The sequence below is a fragment of the Pseudophryne corroboree genome, chromosome 8 (assembly GCF_028390025.1).
Source record: "Pseudophryne corroboree isolate aPseCor3 chromosome 8, aPseCor3.hap2, whole genome shotgun sequence".
NCBI lineage: Eukaryota > Metazoa > Chordata > Amphibia > Anura > Myobatrachidae > Pseudophryne > Pseudophryne corroboree.
The window spans coordinates 451,028,240-451,049,576 of record NC_086451.1 but is presented as its reverse complement, the minus strand read 5'-3'; the positions used below and the strand labels follow the sequence as shown (position 1 = coordinate 451,049,576).

Genomic DNA, 21,337 nt, shown 5'->3' with positions numbered 1-21,337 from the left:
CATAAAGCTCTTCTGGCCGAAATGGACATAGCACTTACCCGTGATGCCAGTGTGCAGATATCTCTCTGTGCATCACGCATATAAAGAAATGCATCCTTTATTTGTTCTAACGACAGTAAAATATTGTCCCTGTCAGGGTATCAATATTTTCGATCAGGGACTCTGACCAAACTACCCCAGCACTGCACATCCAGGCAGTCGCAATAGCTGGTCGTAGTATAACACCTGCATGTGTGTATATACCTTTTTGGATATTTTCCATCCTCCTATCTGATGGATCTTTAAGTGCGGCCGTCTCAGGAGAGGGTAACGCCACTTGTTTTGATAAGCGTGTTAGCGCTTTGTCCACCCTAGGAGGTGTTTCCCAGCGCTCCCTAACCTCTGGCGGGAAAGGGTATAAAGCCAATAACTTCTTGGAAATTAGCAGTTTTTTATCGGGGGCACCCCACGCTTCATCACACACGTCATTTAATTCTTCTGATTCGGGAAAAACTACTGGTAGTTTTTTCACACCCCACATAATACCCTGTTTAGTGGTACCTGTAGTATCAGCTAAATGTAACATCTCCTTTATTGCCAAAATCATATAACGTGTGGCCCTTCTGGAAAATACGGTTGATTCGTCACCTTCACCACCGGAATCAGTGCCTGTGTCTGGGTCTGTGTCGACCGACTGAGGCAAAAGGCGTTTTACAGCCCCTGACGGTGTTTGAGGCGCCTGGACAGGCACTAATTGAGTGTCCGGCCGCCTCATGTCGGCAAACGACTGCTTAAGCGAGTTGATGCTATCCCGTAATTCCACAAATAAGGCATCCCTTCTGGTGTCGACCCCCTAGGAGGTGACATCCTCATATTTGGCAATTGCTCCGCCTCCACACCAATAACGTCCTCATACATGTCGACACACACGTACCGACACACAGCAGACACACAGGGAATGCTCTATACGAAGACAGGACCCACTAGCCCTTTGGGGAGACAGAGGGAGAGTCTGCCAGCACACACCAAAAAGCGCTATATATGACAGGGATAGCCTTATGATTAAGTGCTCCCTTATAGCTGCTTTTATATTAATATATGCCCCCCCTCTCTGTTATACCCTGTTTCTGTAGTGCAGTGCAGGGGAGAGACCTGGGAGCCTTCCTGACCAGCGGAGCTGTGACAGAAAATGGCGCCGTGTGCTGAGGAGATAGGCCCCGCCCCTTTTTCGGCGGGCTCGTCTCCCGCTATTTAGTACATTTAGGCAGGGGTAAATATCTCCATATAGCCTCTGGGGCTATATGTGAGGTATTTTTAGCCTTTTTAAAAGGTTTTCATTTGCCTCCCAGGGCGCCCCCCCCCCAGCGCCCTGCACCCTCAGTGACTGCCGTGTGAAGTGTGCTGAGAGGAAAATGGCGCACAGCTGCAGTGCTGTGCGCTACCTTTAGAAGACTGCAGGAGTCTTCAGCCGCCGATTCTGGACCTCTTCTTGTTTCAGCATCTGTGAGGGGGCCGGCGGCGTGGCTCCGGTGACCATCCAGGCTGTACCTGTGATCGTCCCTCTGGAGCTTCATGTCCAGTAGCCAAGAAGCCAATCCATCCTGCACGCAGGTGAGTTCACTTCTTCTCCCCTCTGTCCCTCGTTGCAGTGATCCTGTTGCCAGCAGGAATCACTGTAAAATAAAAAACCTAAGCTAAACTCTCTAAGCAGCTCTTTATGAGAGCCACCTAGAATTGCACCCTTCTCGGCCGGGCACAAAAATCTAACTGGAGTCTGGAGGAGGGTCATAGGGGGAGGAGCCAGTACACACCACATGACCTGTAAAAGCTTTACTTTTGTGCCCTGTCTCCTGCGGAGCCGCTATTCCCCATGGTCCTTTCAGGAACCCCAGCATCCACTTAGGACGATAGAGAAAGTAACATTATAATTTGTATACTATAAAATTATACAGAGCAGCTGATTGGTTGCCATGGGCAACTTCTCCACTTATCACTGTTTTGTACATCTCACCCTTAGCACCTTTAAGTATACATCTGACAGTCATTTGTCTTGTAAATCCTCCTACAAAGTATTCGTTTCCAAATTCACTCTGGAGAGAAGGTTCTGGCTGTCATTCACGAGGTCAGACTGTCAGCATGGCATGTGATGGCAGTGCTGGGGGAGGGGGATGTCACAGTGAAAGAGCTAAGAGGGGCGTCGTTCCGAAGCTCCTCTACTCACTACATCAGGTGTCATGTGGCTGTGGCTTCCATGGTAACCAAATGACAAAGGACATTTTGCAGAATTAGCAGTCATTAATATCAATCTGAAGAAACAGACCGGAAAAAAAAAACATAGTAATTACCAAACTTCTTCTTACAGTTCACCAGTTATTGACATAAAAAAAAAATAATCTTTGTTTTTTGTGGTATTACAGCTTTAAATTTACCAAGTTGGTCATTTGTGCTAATTGCAAGCACCCTGGAAGCTACTAGAACAGGTTCAATAAGCTGTATAAGTATATCTTATTACTGTCCTTGTTTTAAATACATCTTATTTCCCTCATAACACTGCTACGGCACTGTGACATTACGCCAGCCAGCCAATTGTTGTGACTGACCAATCGGCACACGGTATTCTACACCGCAATGTCAGGTTTGGGCGCCCAGGCCTATCTCTGAATGACCAGACGCTGGGAATGGCCCTATGTAGTCATTTATCCAAACCTCTAGATCAGTCACTGGATGGAGACCTTTTAAAATAAACATAATATACAATTGTGTTTTAGTGGTGTGTTTCTTTAATATCCATGAAATAACTTTGCCAACGTTTTGGTTCCTCTTCACTTATCTTCCTCAGGGTAACTCTGGTATTGCAGCCAGTTACCTGGGAGCAGAGCAGGAAGAATCCTCAAACGGACAGTATCCATCTACAGTCTATATTAGTGCATACAGGACATACAGTCGTTGTAAACCTCCACACAAAGGCATAGCATTACTAAGCGTCGGCTTATACAGGACACAGTTTCTCTGCGGCTCTGACCTCGACATGTATAACTACAATACTATTAAATGCAAAATCACGCATGTTTTACTTTTAATATTATCGCTGTTTAAAATGTAAGGGTCACACTCATCGCTAAGCAAACCAATCTTTGCCAGAACGCATTGCTTGTGTCGGCAGGATTTACACAGAAAACACGGGTTTCAAGAAACACACAGGAAAGTTCAGGTAAATGCACTTTATTCTACAAGCCAACAGTAATTAGTCACCTTAACGAGGCTCACGGCCCTCACTACAATAAATTATACCATTATAAAAGATGGGAAGAGTGCGCACGTACATACAGAATATGTACACACACTCGTACAATGCTGTATACACAATAGTGTTAGTACTGTATATATACACAAGTCATCTACACGCAGACTCCTGTACACACACAAAGTGAATAAAATGTGGATTTATATGCACGCACCTGTGTGTATACCAACACATACAGATACGGCGGTTCATTCAATCGGCGTATGCTTATTACCGTACCATATTTCAGTCTACTTACACTTATAAATAGTTTAGTGTCTCTAGGAGGCACAATATTATATAAATACATGTGTGTAAAAAAAAAAACTATATACATAGTTACACACAACTACTCACGCCTACTGCTACAACGAAGTATACTATAATCATATACAGCTGTAATTATATTATGCAAGTATACGGTACCATTGTGCGGAAAGTGTAGACATATACAAACAGATTGGTATATATGTTAGGAATAATGTCAGAATAAAATGTGGGGCCGTTCTCTGGGTTTTAATTTCGGATGATTGGAGTCTACTTTGGTATAGCCGGAAGCTACTTCACTCGGAACTTCTTGAATGTTTTTCCAAAAATTACAACATCATCGGTTATTCTGGCATTGTTAATATTCTAATGCAATGTCCCGAAACACCAATCGCAACGCCTGTCCGCACTGTATATCGGTGTTAAGCAATTTTTGGGGCGCCAACTGTTGTAGAACCGAAATCCCCAGCAGAGGTTCATAGTCATGGTGAAACTTGTAGAACCAAAACGGTGAGATTCATCAAAGCTTTGTCAAGAGGTCAAAGTGGAGGAGTTGTCCACAGCACCCAATCAGATTCTAGCTACCATTTACCTAGTACATTCTATAAAATGATAGCTGGATTCTGATTGGTTGCTAAGATCTATTATCATAGAATGCGCTAACAATCCGAGATTAAAGACTATACAGATAATAGGCTTCCGTCATTAAACATTGTAATATCAATTGGGGCAATTCAGCATTTTGCAGATGACTGTGCTAATGAATTGGGGTTCACCAACTACCGATTCTGACAAACAGGGATCAGAATCGGCGAATAAGGATGTCCAGCGCTGGACTTCACGGACCAATCAGAGCTGTAGATTGCTAGTGTATAGTAATGCAGAATCTGTGAATCGTCTTGTTGTGATTGCAGATGTATGGACCCCGTAATACTAGGGTATGTATCGAGACGTGATATACTTATCATTAAACTATCAATATTAGGTAAATGTAATACGGGTGCCTCATGTCCTGCGACTGATGGAAGCAGCACCCATAATACCTTCGAGCCGCCCCTATGTTACATAGTATTAAGTGACGTCTCTCAAGCAATTATACGACCTATGGCTGCATCTGTAATTTTAGATATTCCTCAGAATTTAGAAGGAAGGAAAAATGTGACACGTTCCCCTGTGAGATTACAGTAACGAGCGGCAACACCATGACCCCACTGCAATGCAGTGTGACTGGCCCAGAGCCCTGTGCGGCGACCCTATTCTCATCCCCTGGCCTATTCCTTTTCCTTCAACAATTCAGAGATTTTCCATTCTGCTAAAAGTAGAGATGAATTTGCTTTTATGTCACCTATAAACCCTGGAAAACCAGACAGCCGCGGATGAGAAATGACAAGACCAGCCACGTACGGTATGTGTTATAGGTCTCCTGGCATCGGCATTACATACTGTATATGCAGACATTATCCAAATAATAAAATACTGTATTAACCTGACCATAACGCCAGCTCACCGTCCGGCCGCGCTCAGACAAATTCAATACTTACGGCTAGATTTACTTTACTAAATAGGAAAACTGGAATTCTCGTCATACCAGGTGGTGGGAAGAAATACTCTTAGTGAAAGTTGTTTTATACACTCAGTAACCCATATACTGCGCTGGGTGCTTTCCTCCATTAGCTGCATGTTATACCATAGTGTTTGTGCTACTTTTACACCTTGTACCGCTCACATCTGTACAAACCGTGCACTTCTAGTCCATCTGTAGTGTATACATACTATAGGCGCACAGTACACATCAGTATATGCGGGTGCCATCGCAGACCCACCATGAAGCGTTACTGTATAGAGAACCAGTGAAGGCACACCCCTTTCTCCTCATATGTCTTTTCCCAGACTCATCAATACGTTTTGTTAATTAGTACTTATTAAAATGTTATCTGAAAAAGCAGGTAGGTATCCCAACAACAACAAAGTCAAATTTGGATACATTTAAACAATGTATGCTTATTTTATGAATAAATATCACCTGGTAATTTAACAACAGTTATAAAAAAAAAAGGTACTGTGGAACTTTTAGTGTACTTCACTTTTAAAGAGTACTCCATCACATAAACACACACTGGGGGCAGCCATTTTGGGAATGTACCAAGCGCCTCAAAGAAGCCACTTTTAATCCAAGAATCAACAGGCTGCATTCTCTGTAATATTGGAATTTGTTAATCTATATATAAATGGGTTGTGGGGCAGTGTCGGGATTCCGGCGTTGGTATTTCGACAGGTGGGATCCTGACCGGGTCCTATATAAATATAAAATGGCTGCTTCCACTGTAGGTTAAACCTCCCGTTACAGTACCGTCGCTCTAACAGGTCATGATGCGGGATTTCCATGTCCGGCATAATTATTAGCTTGTAGAAGCCTACTATTCAAAGGAGCACTGAGAGGGTGCACTTCTAGATCTTAGAAACATCAATCAACACATCCGTGGCCAACTTACAGCGATGCAACCTCCAAAACTGGACATTTATTGAACTATCGCACTTTGATGACCATTCCCTTCTCTCTAGATGCGTCCTATACGAGGGGCATATGAAAAAAAAAAAAATCGTCCACAGATTTCTCATGTATAACCAACCGATGTTCCTGCACAATATATTTAATAATGATGCATCAGTTCTAGATAGTTGTGTAATTCCTCCGGGTGTGTTTGTTTCTTGTGTTTGATCTGTTATTTCTGTACTTGTTTTATGCTCTACACGGTTGCGACTGTGTGACTTTTCATTACGTATGTCTCGCAACAAATCTGAAGCAACCAACTAAGGGATATACTGTAAACGAAATGAAAAACACCCATTTAAAAGTGACTAACAAAGAACATTCATTGAAGTCATCTACCAACCTTTCCTTCTTCCCACTCGACAGTTTTTAGTAACACATGTCCATGCCTGCAAATAAAAGGACAACGCACATGAAGGGTGTGGAATCAGTGGGTTCGGGGGTTTAGGAGAGTTGTAGTGTGCACATCTTGTTTACAAACTGAAAATACTGTACAATAGTAATGTTTCTGTCCCAACGTGTGGCAAAGTACCTCATTCCCATCATAATACAGGGACTGGATCGCTTCTGGCCAACATCATATAAATACACGTTCGGTGAAAGTGTGGGGCATTACAGTACGTGAGGCGCAAGGGGGGGCATTCCGTCATCTATGCAGTGGTGCAAAAAATTCAAGAGTTAAAGTTATAACAGAGAGGGGTGGTTTGTGTCTTGGTGGGAAGGAAGGTCTAAGAGGCCAAAAGAAAATGGATCTTCAACATGTATCAAGAGGGGGATATTATATTGCTGTTTAGTGATGGAAGGAGGCAATCATTGCACAGAAGTAAAAGAGATGAGTAAGGAAACATCTCCTCCCTTTGGTCTCTGTTTTTCATCCCCAAGTGCAACATTCTGAGAGTCTAATGAGGTCACAGATACCTGGAGCCACCTCCTGTTTCTTACCCACCACCTCTGTTCCTGTATCTGCTAGGGTTCCATAAGTTCATGCAGCAGGAAGTAAGGGTCCCGCACCCCTCCTCTATCTCATACTCAGGTTACCCACCCCACTGCCTCCACTCTCTGCCCCAAGCCTGTGTTACACAGACGGTGCCTCACTAATCCCCTGCCCAGCTCCTCCTCCCGCTACCGCCCTGTGCCGCCTCTCGCAATGGCCGCGGTGCCTCATGAAGCTGTCTCTCCACATAAACTTCTTGGCGCATACTTCACATTCGTACGGTTTCACTCCAGTATGCGTCTTCATGTGCTCCGTCAGGTGGTGCTTCATCTTGAACTTTTTCCCGCACACAGGGCAGTCGAAGGGTCGTAAGTTGAGATGCATATTGACGTGACGATCACGCATGCTCTTGTGCGAGAACGCTTTCCCGCAGTGGCACAGGAATATTTTGCCACCTTCCCCCTGGCTCGTCCCTGACCCGCCCTGACCAGCTGCTCCATGTCCCGAGGGCAACACCAGCAGCTGATTTCCTTGCATGTCCAGAGGCAAGAGAGGGGGACCCTGCGGGTAACCTGAGCTACTGCCTGATCCTTCCTCGTAAGGCATGCCGTCCGAAGGCTCACAGAAATTCACCTGTTCCTCCGGGGCATTGAGAGTGCGGACGTCACTAATACTCAACTGATCTTTCTCTTCGTCTTCCTCAAGCTCTTCATCGTCCTCTTCCTCCTCACCTTCACATGTTAGCAACAGACCCTGGTGACCCTGGTGAGGTCGCTCCTTTTTCACGTACACCCAGTGTCTCTGTGGCACGATGCTGGGCCGCCTGTAGCTGGAGAAGCTGGCAACAGAGACCTCACCTCCACTTTGATCTTCTTCCCCACTGACCTCTTCTGCGGCCTCGCTAGCGACGTCACTCCTCCTCCTGCTCCTCTCAGCACAGGATTCTGGTGGAGCCTCGCGTGGACTGAAGTAGTTGCTACTGCTTGGTGACTGGTTCTCGCTGGCTCTCCCGGAGTGAGGTCTCTGCGGGGTGGGGCCACTGCTGCTCCCTGCTCCCTCTCCGCTGACGGAGCTGCTGCTGCTACCTCGAGACTCCTTCAGAAGCTCAGAGCACTTGTCCACGACGTGCCACATCTGGAGCACGCTGCCCACCGTCAGGTAATTGACAATCTCGTCAGCAAGCATGGTCAGGCGCCCAGTGTAGGCGGCACACAGCACGGCCTCAAATGCCCCTGGATCTACCACGCCAGGCAAGGCCACGCAGCTCATTCCTTTCAGTAGCACCTGGTCATGGAAATATGGGGAGGAGGCAGCCAGCACCGCACGATGGGCTCGGAAAACCCGGCCTTGAGCGTGGATGGACACGTCACAGAGCTTTCCTTCAACGCGCTGCTGGTTGAGACTCTCAAGGAGAGAACTGGCCACGTCTGGAAAGTCCACATGGATGAGAGGGCCAGCGGTGTCCATGGTAAAGCAGAAAGAGTGGGGAAGCACCTGAGGGGGAAAGAGAGTTGTGAAATTAGTGACTCGTATACACAAATAAAGAATTATCAGGAAAATAAATGGTACAGACATAGGCGTAAGCAGGACGTAAGTGTCTGAGCCATGGACCTACTGTTAGCGTTCGGGACACATCCTGAACGCAGCTGGAACTCTGAAAATGGGCAAAATAATAGCTTTTTATGTGCGTTGGGTATACTGTATCTGTCCTGAAGGTCCTGATTGGAACAAGAGGTAGAGGGGTCAGAGCAGGTTGCAAAGGGATACCAGAATGACCACTTTAAGACTGGCTGGCCATAACTATGTGAATCACTTATGATATTCAACCAAATAACTACAGATTGGCATAGACTCTTTCTGCTTTTGGGTTACAGAAACAGAATGATCCTGGAAGATATCCTGATTGTCCATTATGAGTGTTTCGATCTGTCTTTTTGTGAGGTGGCTTGGGCTCACTCTTTGGGGCAAATGTAATAGTCTGTGACAGAGGTTCACAAACACAGTCCTCAGGGCACTCAAACGGTCCAGGTTTTTTAAGTACATCAATGGCTCAGCACAGATGGTTAAATCAAATTGACTGAGCTGCTAATTAAGTCACCTGTGGCCAATCATGGATATACTAAAACCTGACTGTTAGGGAGCCTTGAGAGCTGCTTTTGGGAACCTTTGGTCTACGAGCTGCGGGCGGACACTTGCGGTTGGCGATTTAAAGCCGCAATAATTCTTAAGGCAGATTCAGAATCGCGCACTCCATTAAATCTGGTTCTTACAGATAAGTGGGCGTGTCCTAGCTGAACTCTTAATTGCAGCCTCACAGTGAACAAATGAGGAGAACTAAAGCACATGGTTTTGTCCCTGCACAAAGACTCTCACCTCTACGTGATCGATGTCTGACTGCCCCTCCCTTTATAGATTGGCAGCACACACAAGCAGGGTCCTTCTCCCTTGTGTACAATCCTTTTCCTGCCGACTGCCATAATCTCCTCCCTCTGACATTCCTTTTGCAACTGGTGGCTCTGTACCAGTCTGCTATGCCCATTATCTGGGGTACAGGATCAACCAGCGCTAGTTGCCTAGTTATTGTTATCGAAGTGCAATGATTACCATAAACAGGGTATCCATAAACAGTGTGTATATTTATGGGGTGGAACCCTTGCGGCACCTCATAAATAAACGATAATAATAATGGTTGCACAACATATAATATACCAGGAGGTCACAAAGAGCCCCAGGGTAATATGGAAGGACCTACAGGCCTCTCTCGCACTGGGCAATGTCCGTGTTCATGAGTTCTCCATCAGGCAAAGACTGAACAAAAATAGTGTGCGTGGGGGGATAGCTGAGAGGAAGCCATCACTCTCCCAGATGGACATTGCTGCCCATATACCTCCTGGATGAGTCAGAAGACCACTGAAAGAATGTTCTGTGGACAGATGAGTCTAAAATAGAACTTTCTGGCTTAAAAGAAAAATGTTGTTTGGAGAAAATCAAACACTTTACTCCAACATATGAACCTCATCCCAACCATGAGACACGGTGGTGGCGGTATTTTGGTTTGGGATTGATTTGCTGCAATGTGACCGGGATGACTTGTCTTCATTGATGGAGCTATGAATTCTGGATTGTACCGGCAGGAGAATGTTAAGGTGTCTGCTGTGAACTGAAGCTCAACAGAAGATGGGGCTTGTAACAAGACAACGACCCTAAACACGAGTCAGTCTAGAAAAGAACGGTTGCAACAGAACAGGGTTTTCATGCCAGAAAGCCACCAACATCTATGCATTGGAAGAGTCATGGAAGGAGGAATGGGACAAAATTCCCCAAACCCGATGTCTGACTGATCATCAATTAAACGTTGAATTTAAGTCATTGCTGCTCAAGGAATCACTCCAGGCACTGAGGGGTCTATTTACTAAGCCTTATATGGAGATAAAGTACCAGCCAATCAGCTCCTGACAGTTTTCAAACACAGCCTGTGACATGGCAGTTAGGAGCTGATTGGCTGGTACTTTATCTCTGTCCACTTTACCTCCATCCAAGGCTTAGTACATAGACCCCTGAATCCTAGAGGCTCACATACTTTTTCCAGTACAGAAACGTAATGTTGGATCATTTTGATACATAAAAAAAAATGAAAAAGTTATATACTTTTGAGTTTTATTTCACTGGTTCTCTTTACATATTTTTACGACTGTCTCAGATCTGGACATAGTTACGGTCACATTTACGCAGTAATTTAGAACATTCTAAAATTCTAGCACGACTGTATACAATTACATATAGACAAAAAAAATCCAAAAAATGTCATTGCCCTATGGGACTTCACATCTGAGCATTAATTCTACTTTGTGAAACCTTCAGCCGGTGACCCAGGTGAGTAGCGCCAGAAGTTTTAGTAGGAATAGACAAGAATTTTTTTTTTTTTTTTTAAATGCTTGGAACATATACCTATAGTTACACATCTGATGAAATGCATGTAAGCTGTAAAGAAACGCATCAGATAATTAATCTATGAGACCACTCCTAGCGAATCACATGCACAGAAACATACACAACCATTGGATAGATGCTGTGTTTGAAAAATGACAGCTAGGAGCAGACTGGCTAGTACCAGAGCCGTAACTAGGTGTGTGCCGATGGTGCCTTGCCCACAGCGCAAATGCACTGAGAGCGCACTATCGGGCATCACACCTGCTAGCTCCGAGCCCAGACTGCTGAAGGTGGCGCCGCCTGTGTCCCGCTGACGGCGGCGCCGCCCGCCAGTGTCCCTCTGAAGGCTCCGTCCGCCCGCCTGGACACAACCGTGTCCTGCTAAAGCTGCCGCCACCCGCCCACCTGTGTTCCGCAACTTCCTCTGAACTTGAAGACGCCGCCGCCCGCCCGCCCACCTGTGTCCAGCTTCAGCTGTCTGCTGTAACGTGTAAAAGGGGGACGTTGTCTGCCGTAATGTGTAAAAAGGGAGACGCTGCCTGCCGTAATGTGTAAAAAAGGGGACGCTGTCTGCCGTAATGTGTAAAAATAAGAATTTACTCACCGGTAATTCTATTTCTCGTAGTCCGTAGTGGATGCTGGGTACTCCGTAAGGACCATGGGGAATAGACGGGCTCCGCAGGAGACTGGGCACTCTTTAAGAAAGATTAGGTACTATCTGGTGTGCACTGGCTCCTCCCTCTATGCCCCTCCTCCAGACCTCAGTTAGGGAAACTGTGCCCGGAAGAGCTGACACTACAAGGAAAGGATTTGGATTCCAGGGTAAGACTCATACCAGCCACACCAATCACACCGTACAACTCGTGATAACTATACCCAGTTAACAGTATGAATAACAACTGAGCCTCACTGAACAGATGGCTCATAACAATAACCCTTTAGTTAAGCAATAACTATATACAAGTATTGCAGAAAATCCGCACTTGGGACGGGCTCCCAGCATCCACTACGGACTACGAGAAATAGAATTACCGGTGAGTAAATTCTTATTTTCTCTGACGTCCTAGTGGATGCTGGGTACTCCGTAAGGACCATGGGGATTATACCAAAGCTCCCAAACGGGCGGGAGAGTGCGGATGACTCTGCAGCACCGCATGAGCAAACTCAAGGTCCTCCTCAGCCAGGGTATCATACTTGTAGAATTTTGCAAACGTGTTTGACCCCGACCAGGTAGCAGCTCGGCAAAGTTGTAATGCCGAGACCCCTTGGGCAGCCGCCCAAGAGCCCCCTTCCTCGTGGAATGGGCTTTTACTGATTTAGGATGCGGCAGTCCAACCGCAGAATGTGCAAGTTGAATCGTGCTACAGATCCAGCGAGCAATAGTCTGCTTAGAAGCAGGAGCACCCAGCTTGTGGGTGCATGCAGGATAAATAGCGAGTCAGTATTTCTGACTCTAGCCGTCCTGGAAACATAGATTTCCAGGGCCCGGACTACATCCAGCAACTTGGAGGCCTCCAAATCCCGAGTAGCCGCAGGCACCACAATAGGTTGGTTCAATGAAACGCTGATACCACCTTAGGGAGAAATTGGGGACGAATCCTCAATTCTGCCCTGTCCCTATGGAAGATCAGATAAGGGCTTTCACATGACAAAGCCGCCAATTCTGACACACGCCTAGCCGAAGCCAAGGCCAAATATATATGACCACTTTCCACGTGAGATACTTCAACTCCACGTTCTGAAGTGGCTCGAAACAATGTGATTTTAGGAAATCCAACACTACGTTGAGATCCCAAGGTGCCACTGGAGGCACAAAAGGGGGCTGAATATGCAGCACTCCCTTAACAACGTCTGAACTTCAGGCAGCGTCTTTCCTAGCCTTTAACAGCGTAGGAATCACTTAATCTGGAACGCCCTTTTCCGTTAGGACCCGGCGTTCAACCGCCAAGCCTTCAAACGCAGCCGCGGTAAGTCTTGGAACAGACAGGGCCCCTGCAGTAACAGGTCCTGTCTGAGAGACAGAGGCCATGGGTCCTCCGAGATCATTTCTTGTAGTTCTGGGTACCAAGTTCTTCTTGGCCAATCCGGAACTACGAGTATAGTTCTTACTCCGCTCTTACTTACTATCCTCAGTACCTTGGGTATGAGAGGAAGAGGAGGGAACACATAAACCGACTGGTACACCCACTGTGTCACTAGTGCGGCCACAGCTATCGCCTGAGAGTCTCTTGACCTGGCGCAATACTTTTTTAGCTTTTTGTTGAGGCGGGACGCCATCATGTCCACCTGTGGCCGTTTCCAACGGTTCACAATCTGCGTGAAGACTTCTGGATGAAGTCCCCACTCTCCCGGGTGGAGGTCGTGCCTGCTGAGGAAGTCTGCTTCCTAGTTTTCCACCCCCGGAATGAACACTGCTGACAGTGTTAGCCCATGATACTCCGCCCATCGGAGAATCCTTGTGGCTTCTGCCAACGCCATCCTGCTTCTTGTGCCGCCTTGTCGGTTTACATGGGCGACAGCCGTGATGTTGTCTGACTGAATCAGCACCGGCTGGTTTTGAAGCAGGGGTTCTGCTTGCCTTAGGGCATTGTAAATGGCCCTTAGGTCCAGAATATTTATGTGTAGGGAAGTCTCCTGACTCGACCATTGTCCTTGGAAGTTTCTTCCCTGAGTGACTGCTCCCCAACCTCGGAGGCTTGCATCCGTGGTCACCAGGACCCAGTCCTGAATGCCGAATCTGCGGCCCTCGAGAAGATGAGCACTCTGCAGCCACCACAGCAGAGACACCCTGGCCCTCGGGGACAGGGTGATCAGCCGATGCATCTGAAGATGCGATCCTCACTTGTCTAACAGGTCCCACTGAAAATTCCTTGCATGGAACCTGCCGAAGGGAATTGCTTCGAAAGAAGCTACCATCTTTTCCAGGATTCGCGTGCAATGATGCACCGACACCTGTTTTGGTTGCAGGTCTCTGACCAGAGATGACAGCTCCTTGGCCATCTCCTCCGGGAGAAACACCTTCTTCTGTTCTGTGTCCAGAAACATGCCCAATATCAGCAGACGCGTCGTAGGAACCAGCTGCGACTTTGGGATATTCAGAATCCAGCCGTGCTGTTGTAGCACTTCCTGAGATAGTGCTACTCCGATCAACGACTGCACCTTGGACCTCGCCTTTATAAGGAGATCGTCCAAGTACGGGATAATTATAACTCCCTTCTTTCGAAGGAGTATCATCATTTTGACCATTACCTTGGAACACACCCTCGGTGCCGTGGACAGACCAAACGGCAACGTCTGGAAGTGGTAATGGCAGTTCTGTACCACAACCTTGAGGTACTCCTGGTGAGGTGGGTAAATGGGGACATGTAGGTAAGCATCCATGATGTTCAGTGACACCATAATATCCCCCTCTTCCAGGCTTGCAATAACCGCCCTGAGCGATTCTTTTTTGAACTTGAACTTCCTTATATAAGTGTTCAAGGATTTCAATTTTAGAATGGGTCTGGTTTTAGAATACCGTCTGGTTTCGGTATCACAAACATTGTGGAATAGTAGCCTCGTCCCTGTTGAAGGAGAGGAACTTTGATTATCACCTGCTGGAGGTACAGCTTGTGAATTGCCGCCAGTACTACCTCCCTTTCCTTGGGAGTAGCAGGCAAGGCTGATTTGAGGTAACGGCGAGGGGGAGACGTCTCGAACTCCAGCTTGTATCCCTGAGATACCTGTAGAACCCAGAGATCCACCTGTGAGCGAACCCACTGGTCGCTGAAGTTCCGGAGACGGGCCCCCACCACACCTGGCTCCACCTGTGGAGCCCCAGCGTCATGCGGTGGACTTAGTGGAAGCAGGGGAGGATATTTGTTCCTGGGAACTGGCTGTCTGGTGCAGCTTTTTCCCTCTACCCCTGCCTCTGGGCAGAGAGGACGCGCCTCTGACCCGCTTGCCTTTCTGAGGCCGAAAGGACTGTACTTGATAATACGGTGCTTTCTTAGGCTGTGAGGGGACCTGAGGTAAAAAAGTCGACTTCCCAGCTGTTGCTGTGGACACGAGGTCCGAGAGACCGTCCCCAAACAATTCCTCACCCTTATAAGGCAAAACTTCCATGTGCCTTTTAGAATCAGCATCACCTATCCACTGCCGAGTCCATAATACTCTCCTGGTAGAAATGGACATTGCATTAATTCTAGATGCCAGCCGGCAAATGTCCCTCTGTGCATCTCTCATATATAAGACTACGTCTTTAATATGCTCTATAGTTAGCAAAATAGTATCCCTGTCAAGGGAATCAATGTTATCTGACAGGGAATCAGACCATGCTGCTGCAGCACTACACATCCATGCTGAAGCAATAGCAGGTCTCAGTATAGTACCTGAGTGTGTATACACAGACTTCAGGATAGCCTCCTGCTTTCTATCTGCAGGCTCCTTTAAGGCGGCCGTATCCTGAGACGGCAGTGCCACCTTTTTTGATAAGCGTGTGAGCGCTTTGTCCACCTTAGGGGATGTCTCCCAGCGTAACCTATCCGTTGGCGGGAAAGGGTACGCCATTAGTAACCGCTTAGAAATTACTAGTTTCTTATCTGGGGTACCCCACGCTTCTTCACACAATTCGTTTAACTCATCAGATGGGGGAAAAGTCACTGGCTGCTTTTTCTCCCCAAACATAATACCCTTTTTTGTGGTAACCGGGTTAATGTCAGAAATGTGCAACACATTTTTCATTGCCGTAATCATACATCGGATGGCCCTAGTGGATTGTATATTTGTCTCATCCTCGTCGACACTGGAGTCAGACTCCGTGTTGACATCTGTGTCAGCCATCTGAGGTAGCGGGCGTTTTTGAGCCCCTGACGGCCTCTGAGATGCCTGGGCAGGCGCGGGCTGAGATGCCGGCTGTCCCAAAGCTGCGTCATCGAACCTTTTATGTAAGGAGTTGACACTGTCGGTTAATACCTTCCACATATTCATCCACTCAGGTGTCGGCCCCGCAGGGGGCGACATCACATTTATCGGCACCTGCTCCGCCTTTACGTAAGCCTCCTCATCAAACATGTCGACACAGCCATACCGACACACCGCACACACACAGGGAATGCTCTGACTGAGGACAGGACCCCACAAAGTCCTTTGGGGAGACAGAGAGAGAGTATGCCAGCACACACCACAGCGCTATATAATCAGGGATTTACACTAACACAAAGTGATTTTTCCCTATAGCTGCTTTACATATACAGTTTGCGCCTAAATTTAGTGCCCCCCCTCTCTTTTTTACCCTTTGAGCCTGGAAACTGCAGGGGAGAGCCTGGGGAGCTGTCTTCCAGCGGAGCTGTGAAGAGAAAATGGCGCCAGTGTGCTGAGGGAGATAGCCCCGCCCCCTTCTCGGCGGACTTCTCCCGCTCTTATATTTATATTTTGGCGGGGGATTTTTGCACATATATAGTTTTTTAGACTATATTATGTGCTGTTTGCCAATGTAAGGTACTCTAATAGCAGCCCAGGGCGCCCCCCCCCCCCCCAGCGCCCTGCACCCATCAGTGACCGGAGTATGTGGTGTGCATAGGGAGCAATGGCGCACAGCTGCAGTGCTGTGCGCTACCTTAATGAAGACCGAAGTCTTCAGCCGCCGATTTTCAGGATGTTCTTCTTGCTTCTGGCTCTGCAAGGGGGACGGCGGCGCGGCTCCGGGACCGGACGATCGTGGACGGGCCCAGTGTTCGATCCCTCTGGAGCTAATGGTGTCCAGTAGCCTAGAAGCCCAAGCTAGCTGCAAGCAGGTAGGTTCGCTTCTCTCCCCTCAGTCCCTCGTAGCAGTGAGTCTGTTGCCAGCAGATCTCACTGTAAATAAAAAACCTAACAAATACTTTCTTTACTAGAAGCTCAGGAGAGCCCCTAGTGTGCAACCAGCTCGGGCCGGGCACAGATTCTAACTGAGGTCTGGAGGAGGGGCATAGAGGGAGGAGCCAGTGCACACCAGATAGTACCTAATCTTTCTTTTAGAGTGCCCAGTCTCCTGCGGAGCCCGTCTATTCCCCATGGTCCTTACGGGGGATGCCGTCATGTGTGAAAAAGGGGGACTCTGTCTGCCGTAATGTGTAAACAGAGGACGCTGTCTGCCGTAATGTGTAAAAAGGGGACTCTGTCTGCCGTAATGTGTAAACAGAGGACGCTGTCTGCCGTAATGTGTAAAAAGAGGACGCTGTCTGCCGTAATGTGTAAAAAAGGGGAAGCTGTCCGCCATAATGTGTAAAAGGGGCTCTACCTGGTGTAGTGGTAGTACCGTGCGGCGTAATTTGAATAATGGAGACTACTGTGCACCATTATATGAATTGGTATTATTAAGTGGCCACACCCATTTCCCGTGAAGCCACGCCCTTATATTTTTTGTGCGCTGCCGCCGGTTTGCGTTGGGGGGGCGCGCCAATGCCGTTTCTTGCACACAGCGCTAAAATGTCTAGTTATGGCACTGGCTGGTACTTTACCTCTCTCCACTTATCACTCTCCAAAGGCTTAGTACATCTGCCCCAAAGTACCGCCCAATCAGCTCCTGTCGCGTGCTGATTGGCTGTTACTTTATCTCTCTCCAAGTTTTGATAAATCACCCACCTGAATGAGATACTGCAGCTGTATTGTCCCATATAATTCTATATATTGTACGGTGACTGATAATAAATGAGCATTACTTTATACCCTCCCCAAGAGGGGTGTGGTTAATAAAATCGACAGTATTTAGGTCGACAATGTTTAGGTCGACCACTATAGGTCGACAGTCACTAGGTCGACATGGATGGAAGGTCGACAGGGTTTCTAGGTCGACATGTGCTAGGTCGACAGGTCTAAAGGTCGACATGAGGATTTTTTTTTTGGTGTCGTTTTCTTCGTAGAGTGACCGGGATCCCAAATTAGTGCACCGCGTCCCCTCGCATGGCTCGCCATGCTTCGGGCATGGTGCCTTCGCTCCGCTACCGCTTCGCTCGGCACACTTTACCGTTCCAATCGTAGTCCACGTGGATCGTTAAGTATGAAAAAATTCAAAAAAAGAAAAAAAATTTGAAAAACTCATGTCGACCTTTAGACCTGTCGACCTAGCACATGTCGACCTAGAAACCCTGTCGACCTTCCATCCATGTCGACCTAGTGACTGTCGACCTATAGTGGTCGACCTAAACATTGTCGACCTAGATACTGTCGATCTTCAGACCGGATCCCCCCAAGAGTGGTAGGGTAAGACAGTAACCAATTCAGAACAAAGACTGAACTCATGTCAAGTGATTATTAAGCTGCATGTTAATAATACAAATAGGGTCGACAGGTACAAAAGTCGACACGGTCAAAAAGTCAACATGAAAATGGTCGACACAAAAAAAGTTTGAAGAGTTTTTTTTATTTGTGGGTGTTATTTTGTATGTTCAATCATATATGACCCAAATTAGTAGAAACGCGTTCGCCCGCTACGCTACAGGCACCGGTGGTTCACTCCGCTCGCCACAAGGTTACTAAAGGCAATAGTTTGTGACATGGATAGTAAAAGTTGTAAAAACATGGGGAAAAACAAATAAAACGTGTCGACCGTATGTGTGTTGGCCATTGTCATTTCGACCTTTTGTACTGTCTTTCTTTGGCTGTTGACCATATGGTGTCGACATACTGACTGTAGACCTTTTCACTGTCTATCATCCACCTCCCGAGTTATAGAATAGCAATCTATAAAATTAGACGTATTAGTGGAGTGTGGTTCATTAGGTCGACATGAGTTAGGTCAACATACATTGGGTCGACCACATTTGGGCAACATGCATTAGGTCAACATGATCACTAGATCGACATGGCAAAAGGTCGACATGAGTTTTTTGGTGTCGTTTTCTTCGTAAAGTGACGGGGAACCCCAATTAGTGCACCGTGTCCCCTCGCATGGCTCGCCATGCTTCAGGCACGGTGCCTTGCTCACTCGGCACAGGTTACCGTTCCCAATTGATGGTAAAGTATCAAAAAGTAAAAAAAATTAAAAAGAAAAAAAAGTTAAAAAATCCTGTCGACCTTTTTCCATGTCGACCTAGTGATCATGTCGACCAAACGTGGTCAGGCTTTCCCAACCTCAGTCCTTAAGGTACACTAATGCTGGTCATATATTAGTATGACCAGCATAAGATCCGATTCCACAGCTGATTTCCTTCCAACCCCCCTGGGAGCCCCTGGCACATCATATGTTTTACATACGATGAGGCTTACGATCACATGCCTCACCTAAGCATGTGATCACTATATACAATGCGCATACGATTACGACAGAAAATATAAACTGCACATATGATCAGAGGATGCAACATTCTACCCACAGGGCCGCGCATCGTAATCATATGGAAAACACGTACGATGTGCGGCGAAATCGTATATTCGTATGAGATCGCTCTAGTGTATGCCCAGCATAACAGTCCGGCTTTTAATGATATCTATGCTTGAGCAGAGGTGACTTAAATAGTACCTCAGTTATTTTGATTTAACCATCTGTGCTGAAGCCTGGATATCCCTAAATCCTGTACTGTTAGTGTGCTTGAGGACCGAGGTTGGCCATGCCTCCCTGACGTGCTTCCCCTTCCCTCACTTAGACCATCACCTTCTCCCTACCGCCTACACTGGCACCAGGCCCTTGGTTCCTGCCGCCTCCTTGCTTATTTGAGTATTATACCCGCCACGTCCTGCAATGTCCTGTGCTGTAAGTCACTTTTCTTGTTTGTTTTGTTCCTTACGTTTATGCATTTTGTAAGGCGCTGCAGACCCCTTGTGGCGCCAATTAAAGGACAATAGGTTGTAATGCAACGGAACACAGCGTTCTAACGGGAAAAATACCCCAAAACACAGCAGAAATGTGCGTATAGTGTGTAACCTGTCATTTTTGCACAATGGTTTCTAGTTTTGCGCCCGTCTAGCTGTGCCGGGCGCAGAATCGTGGCGTTTGGACGCGGACGCAGCTGCTGGGATGCAAATTAAAATAGTGCAGAACAAATCAGAATGTCATAGACAGATAGATAGATATATACAGAGATACTAGTGTGCAGATGCCCAGAGAGGTGCCTGCTGTATATACCTGTGCTGCAGCCCATATACACCCGGTACAGTGACTGCAGACAGTACCTAGAGGATGCAATCACCCCCATACCACCTGTGAGAGCCCTCCTCCCGCCTGCAGGGCCCCTGAGGGGCCACCCTCCGGCCAGCACATCCCTCCTCCCCGCACCCAGCACTATAACGCCCGCACCCATCAGTTTATCATCATCTCACCCCAGGATGTTCTCTCTCGCTGCCTCTTTAACACCCTCTCTGTGTCTCAGGCCTCCTCAGGCTCCGCCCCCCTACGTTAAAGGCGCGCAGGCGCACTGGGCTTTGCCGGCGGGAGCCGAAGTCGGCCGACGCAAATGATTTTGCCTTTAAGGATGAAATCACAAGCGCAGCCGCCGCGGGTTGGCCCGTGCACCCTGTTGGACGCGCCCATTTTTGTTTCTGGCGGCCTCGTCGTCTGGGCAGGCGAGCCGGACGTGATTGGAGCAGGGAGCTGCCAGTAAAGGAGAGAGGGGCGGGTTAAGGGCCAACCTGCGCCGTGATTGACTGGAGAGATAAATAGAGGTCTTTGTTGTGCGGCATCTGAGACACAAATGTACATGGGCAGATTTATGTCTCACTGTGTGTCTGTGTGGTATGTACAGGGCATGGTGCAGTATAGGAGGCCTGTCTGTCTATGTGTCACCTGACCTATAGGGCTCTTTAATGTATACAGTTTATAAATGAAAGTCTGTGTTTGTCTGATAAACTCCGAAACCACTGAGCCGGTTGTGATGCGGTTTTCACTATTGTGTAGGTAAATTTCCCAGTCAGGTTTTAGGATATATATAGATAGATAGATAGATATACATATATATATATATATATATACGTATATATATATATATATATATATCTCACACCGCGCTCGGCCGTCAGGGGGATGTGGGTGGTACCGTGTGTTATTTCCCAATGATTGCACACCTGAACTACTTCCAACTGTCACCAAAACTTTATCACAGCGCCCCAGCTGTATCACTCCACCGCTGTATCACTACATCATTCACAGAGACACTATTCACAGAAACACAGCGCATCCCCGCCTTACTGACAGCGGCGCATCCCCCCGCCTCACTGATAGCGACACATCCCTGCCTCACTGACAGCGGCACATCCCCCCCGCCTCACTGACAGCTGCGCATCCCCGCCTCACTGACAGTAGCACATCCCCGCCTCACTGACATCGGCACCTCCCCGCCTCACTGACAGCGGCACCTCCCCGCCTCAATGATAGCGACACATCCCCGCCTCACTGACAGTACCACATCCCTGACAGCAGTGCACCCGCACATCCCCGCTT

The 21,337-nt window shown here is 47.5% G+C and overlaps 1 protein-coding gene across 1 annotated transcript; it reads right to left on the bottom strand.

Annotated features, from left to right (window-relative positions):
* Positions 1-3,185: 3,185 nt before the first annotated feature.
* On the bottom strand, positions 3,186-20,305 carry ZBTB22 (zinc finger and BTB domain containing 22). The gene is made up of 2 exons (XM_063938247.1): positions 20,221-20,305; positions 3,186-8,508 (listed from the first exon to the last, which is right to left on the bottom strand). The coding sequence occupies exon 2, from the start codon at positions 8,479-8,481 to the stop codon at positions 7,156-7,158; it is 1,326 nt and encodes a 441-aa protein (XP_063794317.1). The 5' UTR covers positions 8,482-8,508; positions 20,221-20,305; the 3' UTR covers positions 3,186-7,155.
* Between the last annotated feature and the right edge of the window lie 1,032 nt (positions 20,306-21,337).